This window comes from Plutella xylostella, chromosome 11 (genome assembly GCF_932276165.1).
Source record: "Plutella xylostella chromosome 11, ilPluXylo3.1, whole genome shotgun sequence".
Classification (NCBI taxonomy): Eukaryota; Metazoa; Arthropoda; class Insecta; order Lepidoptera; family Plutellidae; genus Plutella; species Plutella xylostella.
In genome coordinates this window covers 1,023,107-1,038,688 of record NC_063991.1, presented here as the reverse complement: position 1 = coordinate 1,038,688, position 15,582 = coordinate 1,023,107, and the positions used below count along the sequence as shown (strand labels likewise).

At 38.6% G+C, this 15,582-nt stretch overlaps 2 protein-coding genes across 2 annotated transcripts in view; both read left to right on the top strand.

Moving 5' to 3' along the window:
* The window catches only part of LOC105385029, a 35,131-nt gene extending 25,435 nt beyond the window's left edge, over nt 1-9,696 (top strand). Inside the window, exons 5-9 of the mRNA XM_048623855.1 lie at nt 5,600-5,730; nt 6,193-6,322; nt 6,936-7,042; nt 7,799-7,932; nt 8,930-9,696. Of these exons, the coding sequence (XP_048479812.1) occupies nt 5,600-5,730; nt 6,193-6,322; nt 6,936-7,042; nt 7,799-7,932; nt 8,930-9,029 (602 nt within the window). The 3' untranslated portion in view covers nt 9,030-9,696. The remainder of the gene's footprint in view (nt 1-5,599; nt 5,731-6,192; nt 6,323-6,935; nt 7,043-7,798; nt 7,933-8,929) is intronic.
* Nucleotides 9,697-12,034: 2,338 nt separating this feature from the next.
* Nucleotides 12,035-14,334, top strand: LOC125489206. The gene is made up of 5 exons (XM_048624278.1): nt 12,035-12,095; nt 13,102-13,176; nt 13,245-13,373; nt 13,607-13,803; nt 14,331-14,334. Exons 2-5 carry the CDS (start codon nt 13,111-13,113, stop codon nt 14,332-14,334), a joined length of 396 nt encoding a protein of 131 aa, XP_048480235.1. The 5' UTR covers nt 12,035-12,095; nt 13,102-13,110.
* The last annotated feature ends 1,248 nt before the right edge of the window (nt 14,335-15,582 follow it).

The following is a 15,582-nucleotide window of genomic DNA, read 5'->3' as shown; positions in this document are numbered from 1 at the left end:
GTGCCGCTCTGGTTCACTGCTTCCCCGCAACCTTGCTGATGTCATCGGGCCATCTAGCAGGTGGTCTACCAACAGCTCTTCGTCCGTCTCTAGGCTACCATTCTGTGACTATTACACTACTCTACTACTACAACAAAATTTCTTATTTAGTTTAAAATAAACCTTCCTTGGACTACGACAACCAAACCAAAGTTAGCCAAATCGGTTCTCGAGTTTTAAGTAGACTAACGAACGAACATCAATTATTTTTTATAGATAGATTGTTCGCCGCGAGCTTAAATAGTTTTCTCATGGGAATTCCGCAACAAAATGTTTTGTTGCCACTTTTCGCAGCACATTTGTACTCACGTGATAGGTTGCGAACCATATCGCCGTTTTGAGATAAGTACAATGCACTTAGGATACACATCTAAAATCTAGATGTGCAGGTCTCCTCACGATGTTTTCCATCACCGTATAAGAGCACGTGGTATTATTTTAATTAAACTCCTTAATTGAAAACACAATTGAAAGAATTCATTGGTACAGGCCTGGATTTGAACCCATGGCCTCTCGATTGAGAGGACGAGGCCTTATCCATTACGCCACCACCGCTCTTGTAGTGCACTAATATACATTATATCATGTATACTATACAGTCAATGTAATAGACTACAAAAAAAGTTTAAAGCGAAAGTGTGTCAGTCTGTGTTGCACCGGAGCGACGACGACGGTAGGTACCTATTAGGTTTTTTTTTTGGATGGAGATTGTTGTTAGAGTGGGAAGTGACCTTTCATCCCGGAAATCCCGCGGCCAAACCTTTCACCAAAGTCATTTTTGACAGCTAGATCCTATAAGTTATTAATGGTTATATATGGTTTTTATAATGTTTATATTTAACTCATTTCAAGATATAAACTACTAACATTTTAGTGATATGTTTCAATCCAAAGATGGGTGATACGTGACATGAACAATAATTCCCCCCTTTATATCATATAAAAGTAATACAATACAATACAATACAATACTCTTTATTTGCACCAAAATAGAACATACAAGTAATTATAGGACGCTTTAGCTATTGAACTGTTTTGTCCCTCTCTGTCAACGAAAAAATCGCGGGACAATCGACTGTTGTTGAACCGTTCAAAATCTGTCAATTTAGTATGTGAGATTATCATCACGACCCATCACGTCCCCACTGCTGTGGCACGGGGCTCCTTCCAATGAAGGAAGGGTTTAAGCTTAGTCCACCACGTTGGCCTAGTGCGGGTTGGTGGACCCCAACACAAGCAAGCTTGTGCTGAGAGAGATGTGAGATTATAAAACAGTTGAATATCTTTAAGGAATCTATATTTTTTTCCACTTCGCAATCCAATGAGCTCTTGACTTGACCTTTCGTCGTTCAGAAGCGAGACGCTTCGAGTCAAAAATAGACTTGAAAATTCGCAACCGTGTCGGTTCACGCTAAAATCAGCCCCCCTACTCTTGAAAGGCAATGTATTGCGCCTGTCTTGCGTTGTCAACATTAAAAAAATCATAACTTCTCTTCAAACGCGGTTTTACAAAGACTAAAAATACTGATATAATCAGCTAGGTAATTCCTATTTTAAGAACCTAGAAACAAGAATATAATGCATACAATTTAGAAGTTATTTTACAAAAACGCGAAAAATTGCGCTGTTCTTGCGCTTTATCTTGATGAACATTTATATTTTTACTTATCGTAAAATCGATTTTGAAGGGAAGTTACGATTTTTTTATGTTGACAACACAAGACAGACGCAATACATTGCCTTTCAAGAGTAGGGCGGCCGATGCTGCTGTAAAAAGTTTTGGATAAAAAAACTGGATCACCCGTTATTATGCTAGTTTTAGACTTTTAGTCCGTGAGATTGAGTCTGCTATTGAAAAGAAATAAAATTAATTTACTGTTTAAATAAAACACACAAAAGAACATAATTAAATTGGAATACAGATAGAAACCATTGTTGAAAATCTATTATTGTTGTTTAGTGGCCAGAGAATGGCTTTGCAAATTGGCTAATTTTGGTTTTGGCTTATTTTTAACTTTTGAAAGTACACTCTACTATCAAATGGGCTCATATCAATATCACTAAGGGCCAGCTGAAAACCAGCGCTGTGGCCTCTCTGGCCACTGGTGCCTTTTTGACGCTCTGAACAGCAACCTTGTTTGTTTGTATTGTATTATTTTCTGTTTTTTAATATATTTTTTGTAGTATTCTTTTTCTGTTTCTATTGTTCAGTGTGTCAAATAAATGTTTCTTTCTTTCAAATGTTCTATGGAAAATTGTCAAGAGTCGTAGAATAAAAGTTGTTTAGAATGACAACTTGAATCACCTACTTTCGGCTTGCTACCTTTTTGAAACACCCTGTATTATCCGGGAATCGAACCTGGGTCAACAAATCCGCATTACCTGAAGGCACTTAATATTCTAAAGTATTTCGGATTTATTGGCAACAAAGACCATTGCAAAATATTCAATGAATTATTGAATTTTTCACCTCCAAATGTGCTATATTTATAATTCAAGGAAAAAGCATACAAAAACCGTCCTAAAATCTTTTTTAAGATCGAGTGACGCGGCCAAAATAAATATTTAATGGCATTTTTAACGCCAAGTCAATGAAAATGGGTGTTATAAGTTTGTGTGTAGGTATAGCCTAGTTATTGAAAGACTGAATAGATTCTCGAGTTCTCGAGTGGAGACCACGAACAGGCAAACGCAGCGTGGGACGCCCTCCTGCCCGCTGGACTGACGATCTTAGGCGGGTGGCGGGTAGTGGTTGGATGAGGAAGGCCGAGGACCGAGTGTTGTGGCGCTCCTTGGGAGAGGCCTATGTCCAGCAGTGGATGATTATTGGCTGATGATGATGATGAATAGATTAGATCCCTAAATCGTACACTTGGTTGCAATACATATTTTGATTTTGATTCAGTCAGATAAAATAAGAAAGAATTTCAGGCACACAGTAACAATGAAAAAAAGCCAACTAGACATTTACAATCAAATAAAATCACTTTCGAATTGAATACTCGATAAAATCAGCGTTGACTACCTAAGATAACCTTTGATAAGCAATGAACGAACAAGATAGAGTTTGAGTGCAAAAGTAAGGTCTCGACAAATAAGACCTAACTTTCCTAGTGAGCTTTTGTTTTTAATTAGTTCGGTCCACCAACCCGCACTATTACAAAACCTTCCTTCATTGGAAGGAGACCCGTGCCCCAGCCGTGGGGACGTGATGGGTCGTGATGATGATGATGACATGGCATTGACTTTCTTATCTAAGAAAATCAATAATATTCTAATATGAAAAAGAGGTTCTTATTATATCCTTATAAATAAACGGGCTGGTCGGGCGACATTAGATTACGACAAAATAACAGATTAATGTCCTCAGCTTTCCTCATCCAGCCATTAGACCATTACCGGTCACCTGTCATAGCTCAGAGGCCATTTGATCAGAGTTATTCTGTGACGTGGTTGGAATGACATAAGTTTATCTTTCATTATCCTTGATAGTTTTTCCTTCCGGATGGCTGGTTTGTTGTCCTACGTGTTTCACAGTGTGTAGATTTAAGTCTGTTACTTGGGATAAATATCGCCGTCAGCACCGTTTTTTTAGAAAGGGTCACCTTTTAGAAACAACCGGCTAATACCTAGAATCTAGAAGTTAATTTCAATACCGCTTGGAATTTTCACATTCATAATAATCTATTAGATTTTGCATAATACTATATTAGATATTTGAACCCACCACACCAACCTGCAGTGGTTTCTGCGAATCCACCGAGAATACGTATATTGCTGTCGTTTTTTAAAACGGTTTGTCAGTGAACAAAATATGCTGACAGTTTTAGCTTTGTTTTTGTATGTGACATCTTGTTCGTAGTACCTAAGTATATTGTTAATTTAAGTCTTTGGTTCGTTACTATTCATGTTTGTAAAACGTCAGCTTTTAGTTTAAAAATCCACTTATCAGCACAGTCTGTAGTTTAACATGAGTTTTAATTAACTTAATGATGCGTGTATTACGTTGTTACATTACGAAAATAATTGTTTAACACGCGTACTACATGGGGTTTCAATGGCAATTTTCCTTAATTAAACACTGTAGTAGGAAGTATTTGTATGTTATACCTATTTAAAGATAGTAATTCTGTACTACGCACACATACAAATACACTTTTATAATGTACATAGCCACGACACGATATATATATATATATATAGGATATGTATATATATATATTATATATCCTGACTAATATTATAAATGCGAAAGTAACTGTGTCTGTCTGTCTGTCTGTTACTCTTTCACGCCAAAACTACTAAACGGATTTGAATGAAATTTGGTATACATATGGTCTAGGTCTTTTTATCCCGGAATTCCCACGGGAAAACTTTTTAAGGCGAAGCGAAGCTCGCAGGAACAGCTAGTAATTAAAGATAATTAATTACCTCTGCTGATTTTCATAATCAGATTTACATATTAAACAGTCTTATCACAAAAAACTAGCCACAGATATACCATATTTTATGATGCATTCATTTGAAACGGGTTTATTTTTTTGTGGTATGCATGCATTGATCTTTTTCTATCACTCTTCTGTCACCTTTCTCTCTGGTAATTAATTAAATATCTTCTTATCTTGTTTGTGATAAACATTAGACTAGATCTAGACTAGGGTTTGTCATCGTAGTGAAAGGTTTAGCCAGTCAGGTTAGTTGACACTCTGATTGCTGAGGGTGCGCCGGACGAATGTAAACTATATTTACTCTATAACTGGTAGATGTTATTTTCATGTACGGTGGCCTGCGCCTAAAAGTATATAGGCGGAGTTTTTAAAATAGCGATCCCTGATGATGAAGGGACAAGCTACATCCTAACTAATATTATAAATGCGAAAGTAACTGTGTCTGTCTGTCTGTCTGTCTGTCTGTCTGTCTGTCTGTCTGTTACTCTTTCACGCCAAAACTACTGAACGGATTTGAAATTGAAATTTGGTATACATACGGTCTAGACCCTGGGAAAGAACATAGGCTACTTTTTATCCCGGAATTCCCACGGGAAAACTCTTTAAGGCGAAGCGAAGCGCGCGGGAACAGCTAGTATAAAGTAAAATTCCATTACTGGTAGGATCCTTGTTTCGTGTACCTACATGTATTTCTGATAATATCATCATCATTATTAGCCCGCAGTCGTCCACTGCTGGACATAGGCCTCTCCCAATGAGCTCCACAACACTCTGTCCACGGCCTTCTTTATCCAGCCACTACCGACTACGTGTCTACGGTAGTCAGACTACTATGCCGAAGGTACCGGGTTCTATTCCTTTCTGGAGCAGATATTTGTACTGGGTCTTAAGCTGCGTACAGACCGGCCCAACGAACAACGAAAGCCCAACGATGGATATCTATCATACATAATACAGGGCAGATCGCAGCTTTAGATATTGTACGTATTTGTGTAGATATAACAGCAGTCCAATGCCCATATTACAGCCTCTGCTAGCCTGGGGTCTGATGGCCGTATGTGAGAGGTTATTACCCACACATTATTATAGCCATGTTGTATTCTGCTCCCCAGGTCACAATCTTCTCTCGGCTGCCGTGCTTCGCTGCCCGCGGCGCCCCGTTCTGGCGCGCTCTTTGGTGCAGTGCGTGAGGGCGGCGGCAGCGGTTAAAAATATGGATGGCAAATCTTGTGTGTTCCAGCAGGTAAGATACCTATGCTAGCTTTCAGATGCAAATTTGTGTAAGTAATGACAAGAAGTTGTGTTGCGACACTGTTTGCTTCCAAGTTGTTTCACTACAAGCAGTCTCATGTCTATTAGATGGAACTTATTTCTGAAAGTTTCACTTCCTTTTCTTGTGAAAATTCCGGGATAAAAAGTAGCATATTTGTAATTTATCGTGTCAGCTTACTAAATAAATATTTAGGTATGTAAAAAAACTTCAGCCGTTAACCCGAAAGAGTAACAAACACTACCCTACCCTCACTGCCCTTTTCCAAACAAAGAGTACTATCTAAAATATTGTAAGATTTTTTTTTCTTTGTCTTAACCCAATCTCCCCCCTACCTCTATCAGACGGACTTTAAATATCATGAATCAACATATACCCCGTTATATACCCCATGTGCTCTTATACACCCCTCTAATCTCCCCCCACCTCCCCCAGACGGACCTCCGCGGCGACAACCTCCTCTGCGCGTGCGCGCGGCGTGGCGACGCCTGTTCCGACGTACTGAGCGAGCTGGTGAGGGAGCCAGGGGTTAGGCTGTTCGACGTGGACCATTGTAATGCTGAAGGTAGGTCCTATCTCCATATCATTGGTCGCTATAAGTACTTTTAGAGAGAAACACTCCTGTAAGTAGCTAATAACTTTTAGTGTGATGGATAATGAGTGATGAGCTAGCTATTGTATGAAAAAGGGGCTCAAATTTCTATCCCAACGTGAGCAGCGCTATCTAATAGAGTCTATTCTGTTGTTTTGCACAAAGTCAGGGACGCTATCGATACAACCTAAACCAGCTCTAGCATTTTTCACCGACACGCTTAAAACAAGATTGTCATGATAGTAAAGAATCCACCTAAAACCAAGCCCCTGATGATAAAAGTTACCTGGTTTTATGTGGCAATTTTACTCCATATAATCACATCACTTATCACACGACTCATCACGTACTTACTGCTGGGGCACGGGTCTCCTTCCACCACGCTGGCCTAGTGCGGGTTGGTGGACCCCAACACAAGCAAGCTTGTGCTGAGAGAGTTGTCGGGTAGTGGGCAACCCGACTGTCAGATGTTTTCAAACCGAATGCCTCTGACTAGGCATTCCCTATTGTTCTTTTCAAATGCTGTGGAGTGCATAGAGGCACTACTAGGACTAGACAAATATGTAATTACTTCTTATATTTCCAGGCTACACAGCTCTCCATGTGGCGTGCAAGACCCACAGCGCATCGCTAAGTTGTCTCCACACCGTTCATGTGCTCATTGCGCACGGGGGCGCTGATCTGTGGAAGGGGGTATGTACTGTCATGTCATTTATACGTATCTCCAGGGCTAGCATAGGGCGCATTTAAGACGTGACAAAAGTTCTCCGTCGCGCTCGCTCTTGAGACTGCGCAACACTTATGTCACGTCTTAAATGTGCCCCGTGCTACTAGCCCAGAAGGCCTAGCACGGGCACAAAACGCGCACATCAAGGGGTGACAGATTAATTCCGTCGCGCTCGCTCTCGAGGCCGCTTGATGCGACGCTATTTTTTTTGTATTTTTTTTGGTCGCGTCTTGCGCCCCGTGCTAGGCCTTTAGGGGGCTACACGGCTCTCCACGTGGCGTGCAAGGCGCACAGCTCTTCGCTCAGTTGTCTCCACACCGTGGATCTGTGGAAGGGGGTATCTCGGGGGAAATCTCACGGTAACAGCTAGTGTGTTGTGTACACACTAGCTGTTACCGTGAGATTTCCCGTGGGAATTTTGGGATAAAAATTAGCCTATTTGTTATGCAGGAAGTAAGCTTCCTACATGCCAAATTTCATGAAAATTAGTCTAGCCGTTTTCCCGTGAAACTTACCTACAAATTTTTACGTTTAGGTATAATTTTAGTAGGATTTGTATACTTTATTTCATAGATTTGTAACGCCCTTATATGACCACTGGTCTGACTAGATAATCTATCCTAGCCAATCTCACCACGACAGTTACAAACCCTTGTTCTAAGAGTTTGTCACCGACACGCTAAGAATATTTTTATTTCTTATCTTCCTTCCCACATTTCCAGGACATAAAAGGCGGCGACACGGCCTGCCATCTAGCGGTGAACTCGGTGCACTGCGCGCTGTCCCTCGTCATGGCGCTGTTCAAACACGCCGACAGGAGCGAGTGGAAGCGACTCGCTCACAAACAGAATCGCAGGTAAGATACCCGTGGGAATTCCATGGTAGGAAGGAGCCTAGATATTAATAGAAGGTGTCAGGGTACAGTATTCCAAAATTCATGAAAATCGCAGGTAACTAAATATTATATGTGAAATTAGAGAAAATAGTGGCAAAACCATACTAAAGTCTGTTTTTTAATCTCAGATACTAAATTGACAGATTCTAAACGGTTCATCGACAGTCCCGCGAATAGAACGATACGTCACTTAATCGCGGGACTATCGACTGTTGATGAACCGTTCAGAATCTGTCAATTTAGTATCTGAGATTAAAAAACCGACTTTAGGTGTCAATCTAGGGTGTCAGCTCACTCCATACCAAATTTCATTAAAATCGGTTCAGCCGTTTTGACCTGAAGAAGTAACAAACATACTCGGTTTAGCCGTTTTGACGTGAAGAAGTAACAAACATACTGGGCGTTGTATCTATCCCGGGTTCGCCCCCCGGCCGGGGCGCCATCTGGCGGTGAACTCGGTGCACTGCGCGCTGTCCCTCGTCATGGCGCTGTTCAAACACGCCGACAGGAGCGAGTGGAAGCGCCTCGCTCATAGACAGAACCGCAGGTAATGAGACTATTCAGGGTTGACTGGAAGAGAGCGTTTGAGCGATAAGTCTGCCTTTGTATATTGGTTAAGTTTAAATCGTTAACGTTTGTTTACGTCGATAACTTACCCGTGTAGCAGCAGCAAAGCTGCGATCACCTGTGTTGTGTCGACTTAAGTCAATACGAATTCGATAGAAAAATCACTGGAATTTGTATGCGTTTTATTAGTTTTTTCGTTACCGACAGGGGCGCTGATCGAAATGACATATGAATGTATTGCTATCGAATTAAGGTAACGACTTGAGTTGAAAGCACTTGTGATTCGCACACTGAACTACATTAAATCGTCAAAGATCGAGAAAGTAGAATAGCCGAAATTTTAATATCCTTAGGAAAACGGCGATTTTCAACTGGTTCTTCTTTGTTTCAGTTCTGTGACGCCGCTAGAATACGCTCGCAGCGCCACCAAGTCGACAACCAGACAGAACTACCCGCAGGAAGTGCTCAACTTCTTGAAGAAATGCCGTTAGAAACACCAACTAGTTCCGCCGCCGACGCCTAGATGGCGCCTTTTTATATTTTCCGAGATTTTATATTTTACGCCTAGATGGCGTTGTTAAGCATCAGAAGTAATTTTCTTCTTGAAGAAATGTCATTTAAAAACACCAAGCAGTGCCGTTGTTGACGCCTAGAAAGCGCCTTTTTAACTTTTCCGAGATTTTTTTTTACGCCTAGATGGCGTTGTTAAGCAACAGAAGTTATCATCTGCTGAAGAAAGGCCGTTGTCGACGCCTAGATGGCGCCTTTTTAACTTTTCCGAGATGTTATATTTTATGCCTAGATAGATAGATGGCGTTGTTAAGTTGTACGATATTGTGTTTGGCACAGAGTAAAATGTTTAAGAGTTTTAGAAGCGCTAGATGGCGCTCTTATCAAGTATATTTTTCATACTTTATGGTATGAATTGACTGTAAAAAGAATGTCTTTCTCGTTGTTTTTCGTTTGGAAAAATGATAGATGAAAGGTAACCGGAACAGTCCATACCGTGCAGTGTTGAAATATTACGGATTGATTAATTATTATCTGTATTAAACACTAATTGAGGGATTAAAATTGTTCTCCATAGGGTGTCGGTGACAAACATCATAGCTAGACTAGGCTTTGTCACTGTGGTGAAATAGTCAGTCAGAATAGCGTGATAAACAGGTGATACGTCACTCGAGGTGGCTGCTTTCGTGCATCTTAGTATTGAAAAGTGTGAAGAAGGCAGAAGGGTTAGAAAGAAATATTGATGGTCTTAGCACTAAAAACTAGATTAATAGAGGCATGTAAAAGGCATATCTAGCATTGTCGAATTCTGTTCAGCAGGGCGATCACGAAAAACAGAGCTAACGTATAGAATGGAATGCGAGTGCGACAACTGTCAATTCGATAGGTAAAAAGTGTTCGAAAGTGCTGTCAAGTTGACACTAGTCGCACTCGCATTCGATTCTATATTGTTCGTCAAATCAAAAATCTGTCAAATACCGTGTTAAACACGATTTAAACCTGGTGTAAACCTTTTTTGGTAATATAGTTAAGGGCTAAACTGTTGTTGTTATTATTCGAATGTTCTTTTATTCTTAATCTAACTGTGGTTTCATAATAAATGTTTTTAGAATATTCTACAAAGTGCCTTATGTATTTTTTTGAAAAAGAAAGTGAATATTTCTGAATTAAATTCATCATTTTGTCAAATGAAATGTATATTTTGAACGATACTGTTTGGAAATCAAATTCATATTTTTGTATAAAATCTTTTTTCCTTACTATTTTTGTTTATGAATGGCCAATATTCAATGCATTCATAAGGACTCTACACACCAAACCCGCCGACACAGCCCGGCGGCTTGGTGTCGGCGACTTTGTTTCAAGAATCATGTCGGCGACTCGTACCCGCGCGTGCAAGTACTAAAAAAGTTGTACTGATTTCTTGCCGCCGACACTCACCGACACAGCCCCATGACACATGTTGGCGGGTTGGCGGGTTTGGGTCGCCGACACCAAGCCGCCGGGCTGTGTCGGCGGGTTTGGTGTGTAGACTCCTTTAGATTCATATAGGTTTAAGGTTAGTGTAACCGATTTTGATAGTAAGTGGTAATTTTAGCTTGTCTATTTTACAATAATACCTACATACATCACATCACATACCTACTTTAGGAAATTGCTAGCACAAATATATCCTTTTACAAAAAATATACATGTTGGCTTGATACATTTATTTTTTACTTGATTGTAAATATGTTTTCTTCCAAAATTTTAAAATGTGACTATATACTTGTCTTTATGTTTTGAAGTTTGATCTCCTTATTTTTTTATATGAAATTGTACTTAGATTTAAGATTCACTTTATTTTCAATAATTATTTTATATTCTCAACCATTGGAATATAAAAAACAGGAGTTTAACGTAATTGTCACAGTATAAGTACATTACTTTCTACATGAAAAAATATTAACGTCTATAGTAACAAAACCTTGAGTTTCAGTTGAGTTTTACTCAACTGAAATGCAGACGTGGTTATGTTTTTGTAAGTACTTGAAATTACATCTAGAAGTACACAAATACATGCATACGTAATTATTTTGTAATTTACTGTCAGAATAAATTTTGTACATATAAAAAACATGTTTAATTTCCTCATAATTTTATTGCTAAGATGCTACTTACGATGGATTGAATCCGTCCGATTCTGACCCCTTAGCACGAATTTTCATCGTGAACTTGAAGTAGAATTCATGGAGTAATTTTGTATGAAAACATGAACAGCGCCCCTGGCGGTCGGTAGCCGAACTAAAATTTTCCTCCAAAATTCATCAATTTTACTTCACGTTCACGATGAAAATTCATGCTAAGGGCTCTGATAATATTCGCTCTTTCGTATGAAATCCCTTGCAAGGTTGCAAGGTAGGCATTAGGCCTAGTCACGGAAGTAATAATTATTATGTACCTACTTCGTACGTAAGTACCTACTTAATAATTCCATGGGCCTAGTACAAGAAGTTCATAGTTTGCATAAACTGTAAACGTTCTCGTTTTCTCGCATACTAAATGGCGCCTCAAAGTCAAAGTCAAAATATTTTTATTCATCGTAAAACTATAAAAATTTCTGATGAACGCCAATTTTTACAAACTACTCTCCGTTCGGATAAGGGGGGCTCTTTCTGTTCTTTCTCCTCAAGCGGAACTATCAATTTTTTACAGATAATGTATGCAGAGCAAAAGAAAACATTTTTCGTTTTCGTGAATTTTACAGCCCGTACCAAAGGCTATTTACTCAAGATAACGTAAACTTTTATAGTTTTCGACAATCTATCTAATGAAGAAAATGAATACTTTTTGCTTCAACGTCACTATATCTAATGCTCAGAATAAACCCTTTAACGATACGCACAGAACCTGTGTTTTATTTTCCACAGACTATAGATTACATTTAAAAAGTCACAACAAAAGTCAACAAACAACAACAAAAAAGTTTTGAAATATTTTGAAGACAGTTGAATCTTGAAAATATAAATTCAGGAATAGTTCATGGTTTAAAATATTTATTAAATAGCTACAGTATTGTGCAAATTAATGTGAACATGAGTGAAAATTTGAAAAAAATACATTTATTAGTTCTAGAATAAAAAAACCAGAGATATATTAATACAATTTAAGTTGTTTTAATACAAAATGTGTCTTCCTTGGCTTTTATAACTTCTTCAAAACGTTTTGGCATAGAATCGACATGATTTTAACAGTTTTCTGATATTTACTGGTCTAAAAAACTTGTATGGATTACAGCCTCAATCATTTTAGTTTTTCTTGTGCAATCCGTTTTACGAAGTCAAACTTTCACGATGGCCCACTTATTTTCAATGGGATTAAGTGCCGATGAGTTCTCTGGCCATCTAAAGGCATGATATCTTGTTGTCCTTGAAATATTTCAGCATAATCTTGGACACGTGGAATGGAGCCGAATTTTGTTGAAAAACTTATTGACCGTTAGCATCAACTTTTCTCAGTTTGGGGCTGTTTTTCTTATATGGGTACCGGATGACTTGTGCCCATCGAAGGGATGATGGGCTGCATAAAATACAGTGACTTGCTAGAACGGAGATTAGAAGTTGAACTAAGAAAATTTGATGATAACGGTCAATAAGTTTTTCAACAAAATTCGGCTCCATTCCACGTGTCCAAGATTATCCTTAAATATTTCAAGGACAACAACATATTATGCCTTTGGATGGCCAAAGAACTCACCGGCACTTAATCCCATTGAAAATAAGTGGGCCATCGTGAAAGTTAGACTTTGTAAAACGCATTGCACAACAAAAACTAAAATGATTGAGGCTGTAATTCATACAAGTTTTTTAGACCAGTAAATATCAGAAAATTGTTAAAACCTTGTCGATTCTATGCCAAAACGTGTTAAAGAAGTTATAAAAGCCAGGGAGGACACATTTTGTATTAAAACAACTTAAATTGTATTAATATATCTCTGGTTTTTTTTATTCTAGAACTAATAAATGTATTTTTTTCAAGTTTTTACTTGTGTTCACATTAATTTGCACAATACTGTAAGTATAAATGACCATGAATCATACAGTCAATAACACATACCGCAATATTCCCTTTACTGACGAAACTCCAAAGGTAAGTTTTAATTTAACTTCTTTGTTAACCATTTCTTCTAGCCTTTACCTTAATTATTAATGTTTCAGGATGAATTCTACTCATTCTTTGACGCCTCAGAGCTGCGAAACTTATGTGATGATGACATGATTGTGGCAAAGAAGTGTAGAACCATTGGGACCCTTTTTAGTGAAAACGGCAGATACTATTTGGAAAGTGTAAGTTATTATTGGTTAGAGTGCACAAAAGGTGCTTTCTAGAGTGATATACATTCGGCACACCCTAGAAAGTCAGCGACGGACACTAATCTGACTAGCCAAATGGTTACAAACCCTAGTCCAGCTCTTGTTTTTGGCACAGAGATGAAAATCTTTGTAAAGTAAATATGTTGAATTCCACACATAGCTAGAAAATCATTAACAGATTATATCTTTAATTCTCTTCACCACAGATAGACTCAAACCAGCGAGAGGACTCCCGTATCCAAGTCTCCATGCTGTACATGGAGTCTGAGAGGATGCCGTCGGTGGTGCTGCCGCAGACCGTGCAGCTGTTCGGAGAGCTCATGTGGAGGAACAGACCTGTGCTGATGGTGTGGATTGTGATGGTACTTACAATTTGCTCGCTTTTCCCGCTACACCTTAAAAGGTTTCCCCATGGGAATTCTGGGATAAAAATTAGCCTACTGTTAATGGGGTACCTACTTAACAATTTTCATAGAAAACCTTCTGCTGTGCAGTGATTACAAGATTTTTGCCATGTTGGCCCGTGATAGGCCCTCTGTTATCTTGTGAAAGAAAGAGTCACAAACATGTTTTGCATTTATAATTTTAGTAAGAACTTAACTCCTTAATCATCTCTTTACTTATAGGTAAGTATTTACTTTCTACACTTCCTTCCCCAAAAAGGCCAAGGGCAGAAACGTCTGGAGAATAACTGTGGAGGCCCTATACTCCTTGTGGAGTTATAGGAATAATCATTACATCTGATTTAACAGAAGCCTATTGTCCAGCAGTGGATGATTATGGGCTAATGATTCATTTAGTAGTTAACACTGACCACATGGACAGTCTATGCTTAAAACCACACCCCATGTTTTATTACTACTCTTATTCAACTGTAACTTATTTGTCATGTCATGTAACTATCTACATATTTATTTTCCATTTTCACAGGTGATGTCCGCATCTACCGCCATCAAACTCAACAAGGTTCTCAATGAAGTAAAGCAATTGCATGGTGCCATTCCACCTAATATTTATCAAGACGACACTTAACATGATATAGGTGCTTAATAGCGCCTGGCGGTGTAATATAATATGTGGGGACATCTCACACACGGCCAACCGACCCCAAACTAGGCAGAGCCTGTGATATATCTACATAATACATAGATACATATTAAATAAAAATATGAACATCCAAGACCTGAGTACAAATATCTGTCTTTAAACAAATATCTGCTCCAGCCGGGAATCGAACCCGGGACCTTCTGCATAGCAGTCAGAGCCACTAACCACTACGCCATTCGAACGTCGTGTAATTTATAGTCAAGCCACAGATTAGGGATGCCCGATTTTCTGGCTTGAATCGATCTTTTGGATCGTATTCGTAACTCCGTGAATCGATTCTCGATCTAAATTGTATGACTTTGAATCGTTTCTCAGTATTTTTTTTATATTATTAATATTTTATGTAAGAAGATTCTTTCAACTCACCTGATCATTTTGAGGATGATAAAATTATAAATAAAACACATGAATCATGGCAAACCATTATTTAAACAACATTACCACATTCTGAACCTTATTACAATAATAATAAAGGCGATCATTTACATTTATAACTAGCCATAGTTTTTGCAAGTCACGATGACATAATACATACTTATATGATTTCTCCTCCTTCAATTTATGCTAAAATACCAACGGATGGTCTTAACTAGTCTTTTTAGTAGTCATTTAATTCAAAAACTATTAATAATCTTTCGTGAAATGCATAAACTATAATAATAATCTTTATACCTTACCACAATATACAGCGTATTTCAAAGGCATAGTACAAGCGATATCAATAGTAAAAACTGAGTGAACAGTTGAATTTTAAGCCCCAATTTCTCCATAGTCGGTTATCTAATCTAACCGACCGGGATTGGTCTATCAATTACACGTCATTTCCATATTAAGTTCTTGACAGATGTGTCGAAAGTCAACCACTAATACCTGGTCATGCTCTAACCGACTATGGAGAAATTAGCACTAAAGGTAATAATTGGTGGTGAACGCCACTACTGGTTTGTATGTACACATTTCACATCTGTAAAAACCAGAACGTGTAGTACATGTTTGATAGTTTGTCGAAAGCTATAAAAGCTTACGTTTTACGTTTCGCGTACAAAGTGGCGCCTCTGGCGGAAACCATCATAAC

What these genes read in the sequence shown, in the direction of transcription:
- LOC125489206 (XM_048624278.1), top strand. Translation starts at nt 13,111, where the DNA reads ATGACCATGAATCATACAGTCAATAACACATACCGCAATATTCCCTTT. An exon ending in TTACTGACGAAACTCCAAAG is followed by an intron (nt 13,177 to 13,244) that starts GTAAGTTTTAAT and finishes TTAATGTTTCAG; the next exon opens with GATGAATTCTACTCATTCTT. An exon ending in GCAGATACTATTTGGAAAGT is followed by an intron (nt 13,374 to 13,606) that starts GTAAGTTATTAT and finishes TCTTCACCACAG; the next exon opens with ATAGACTCAAACCAGCGAGA.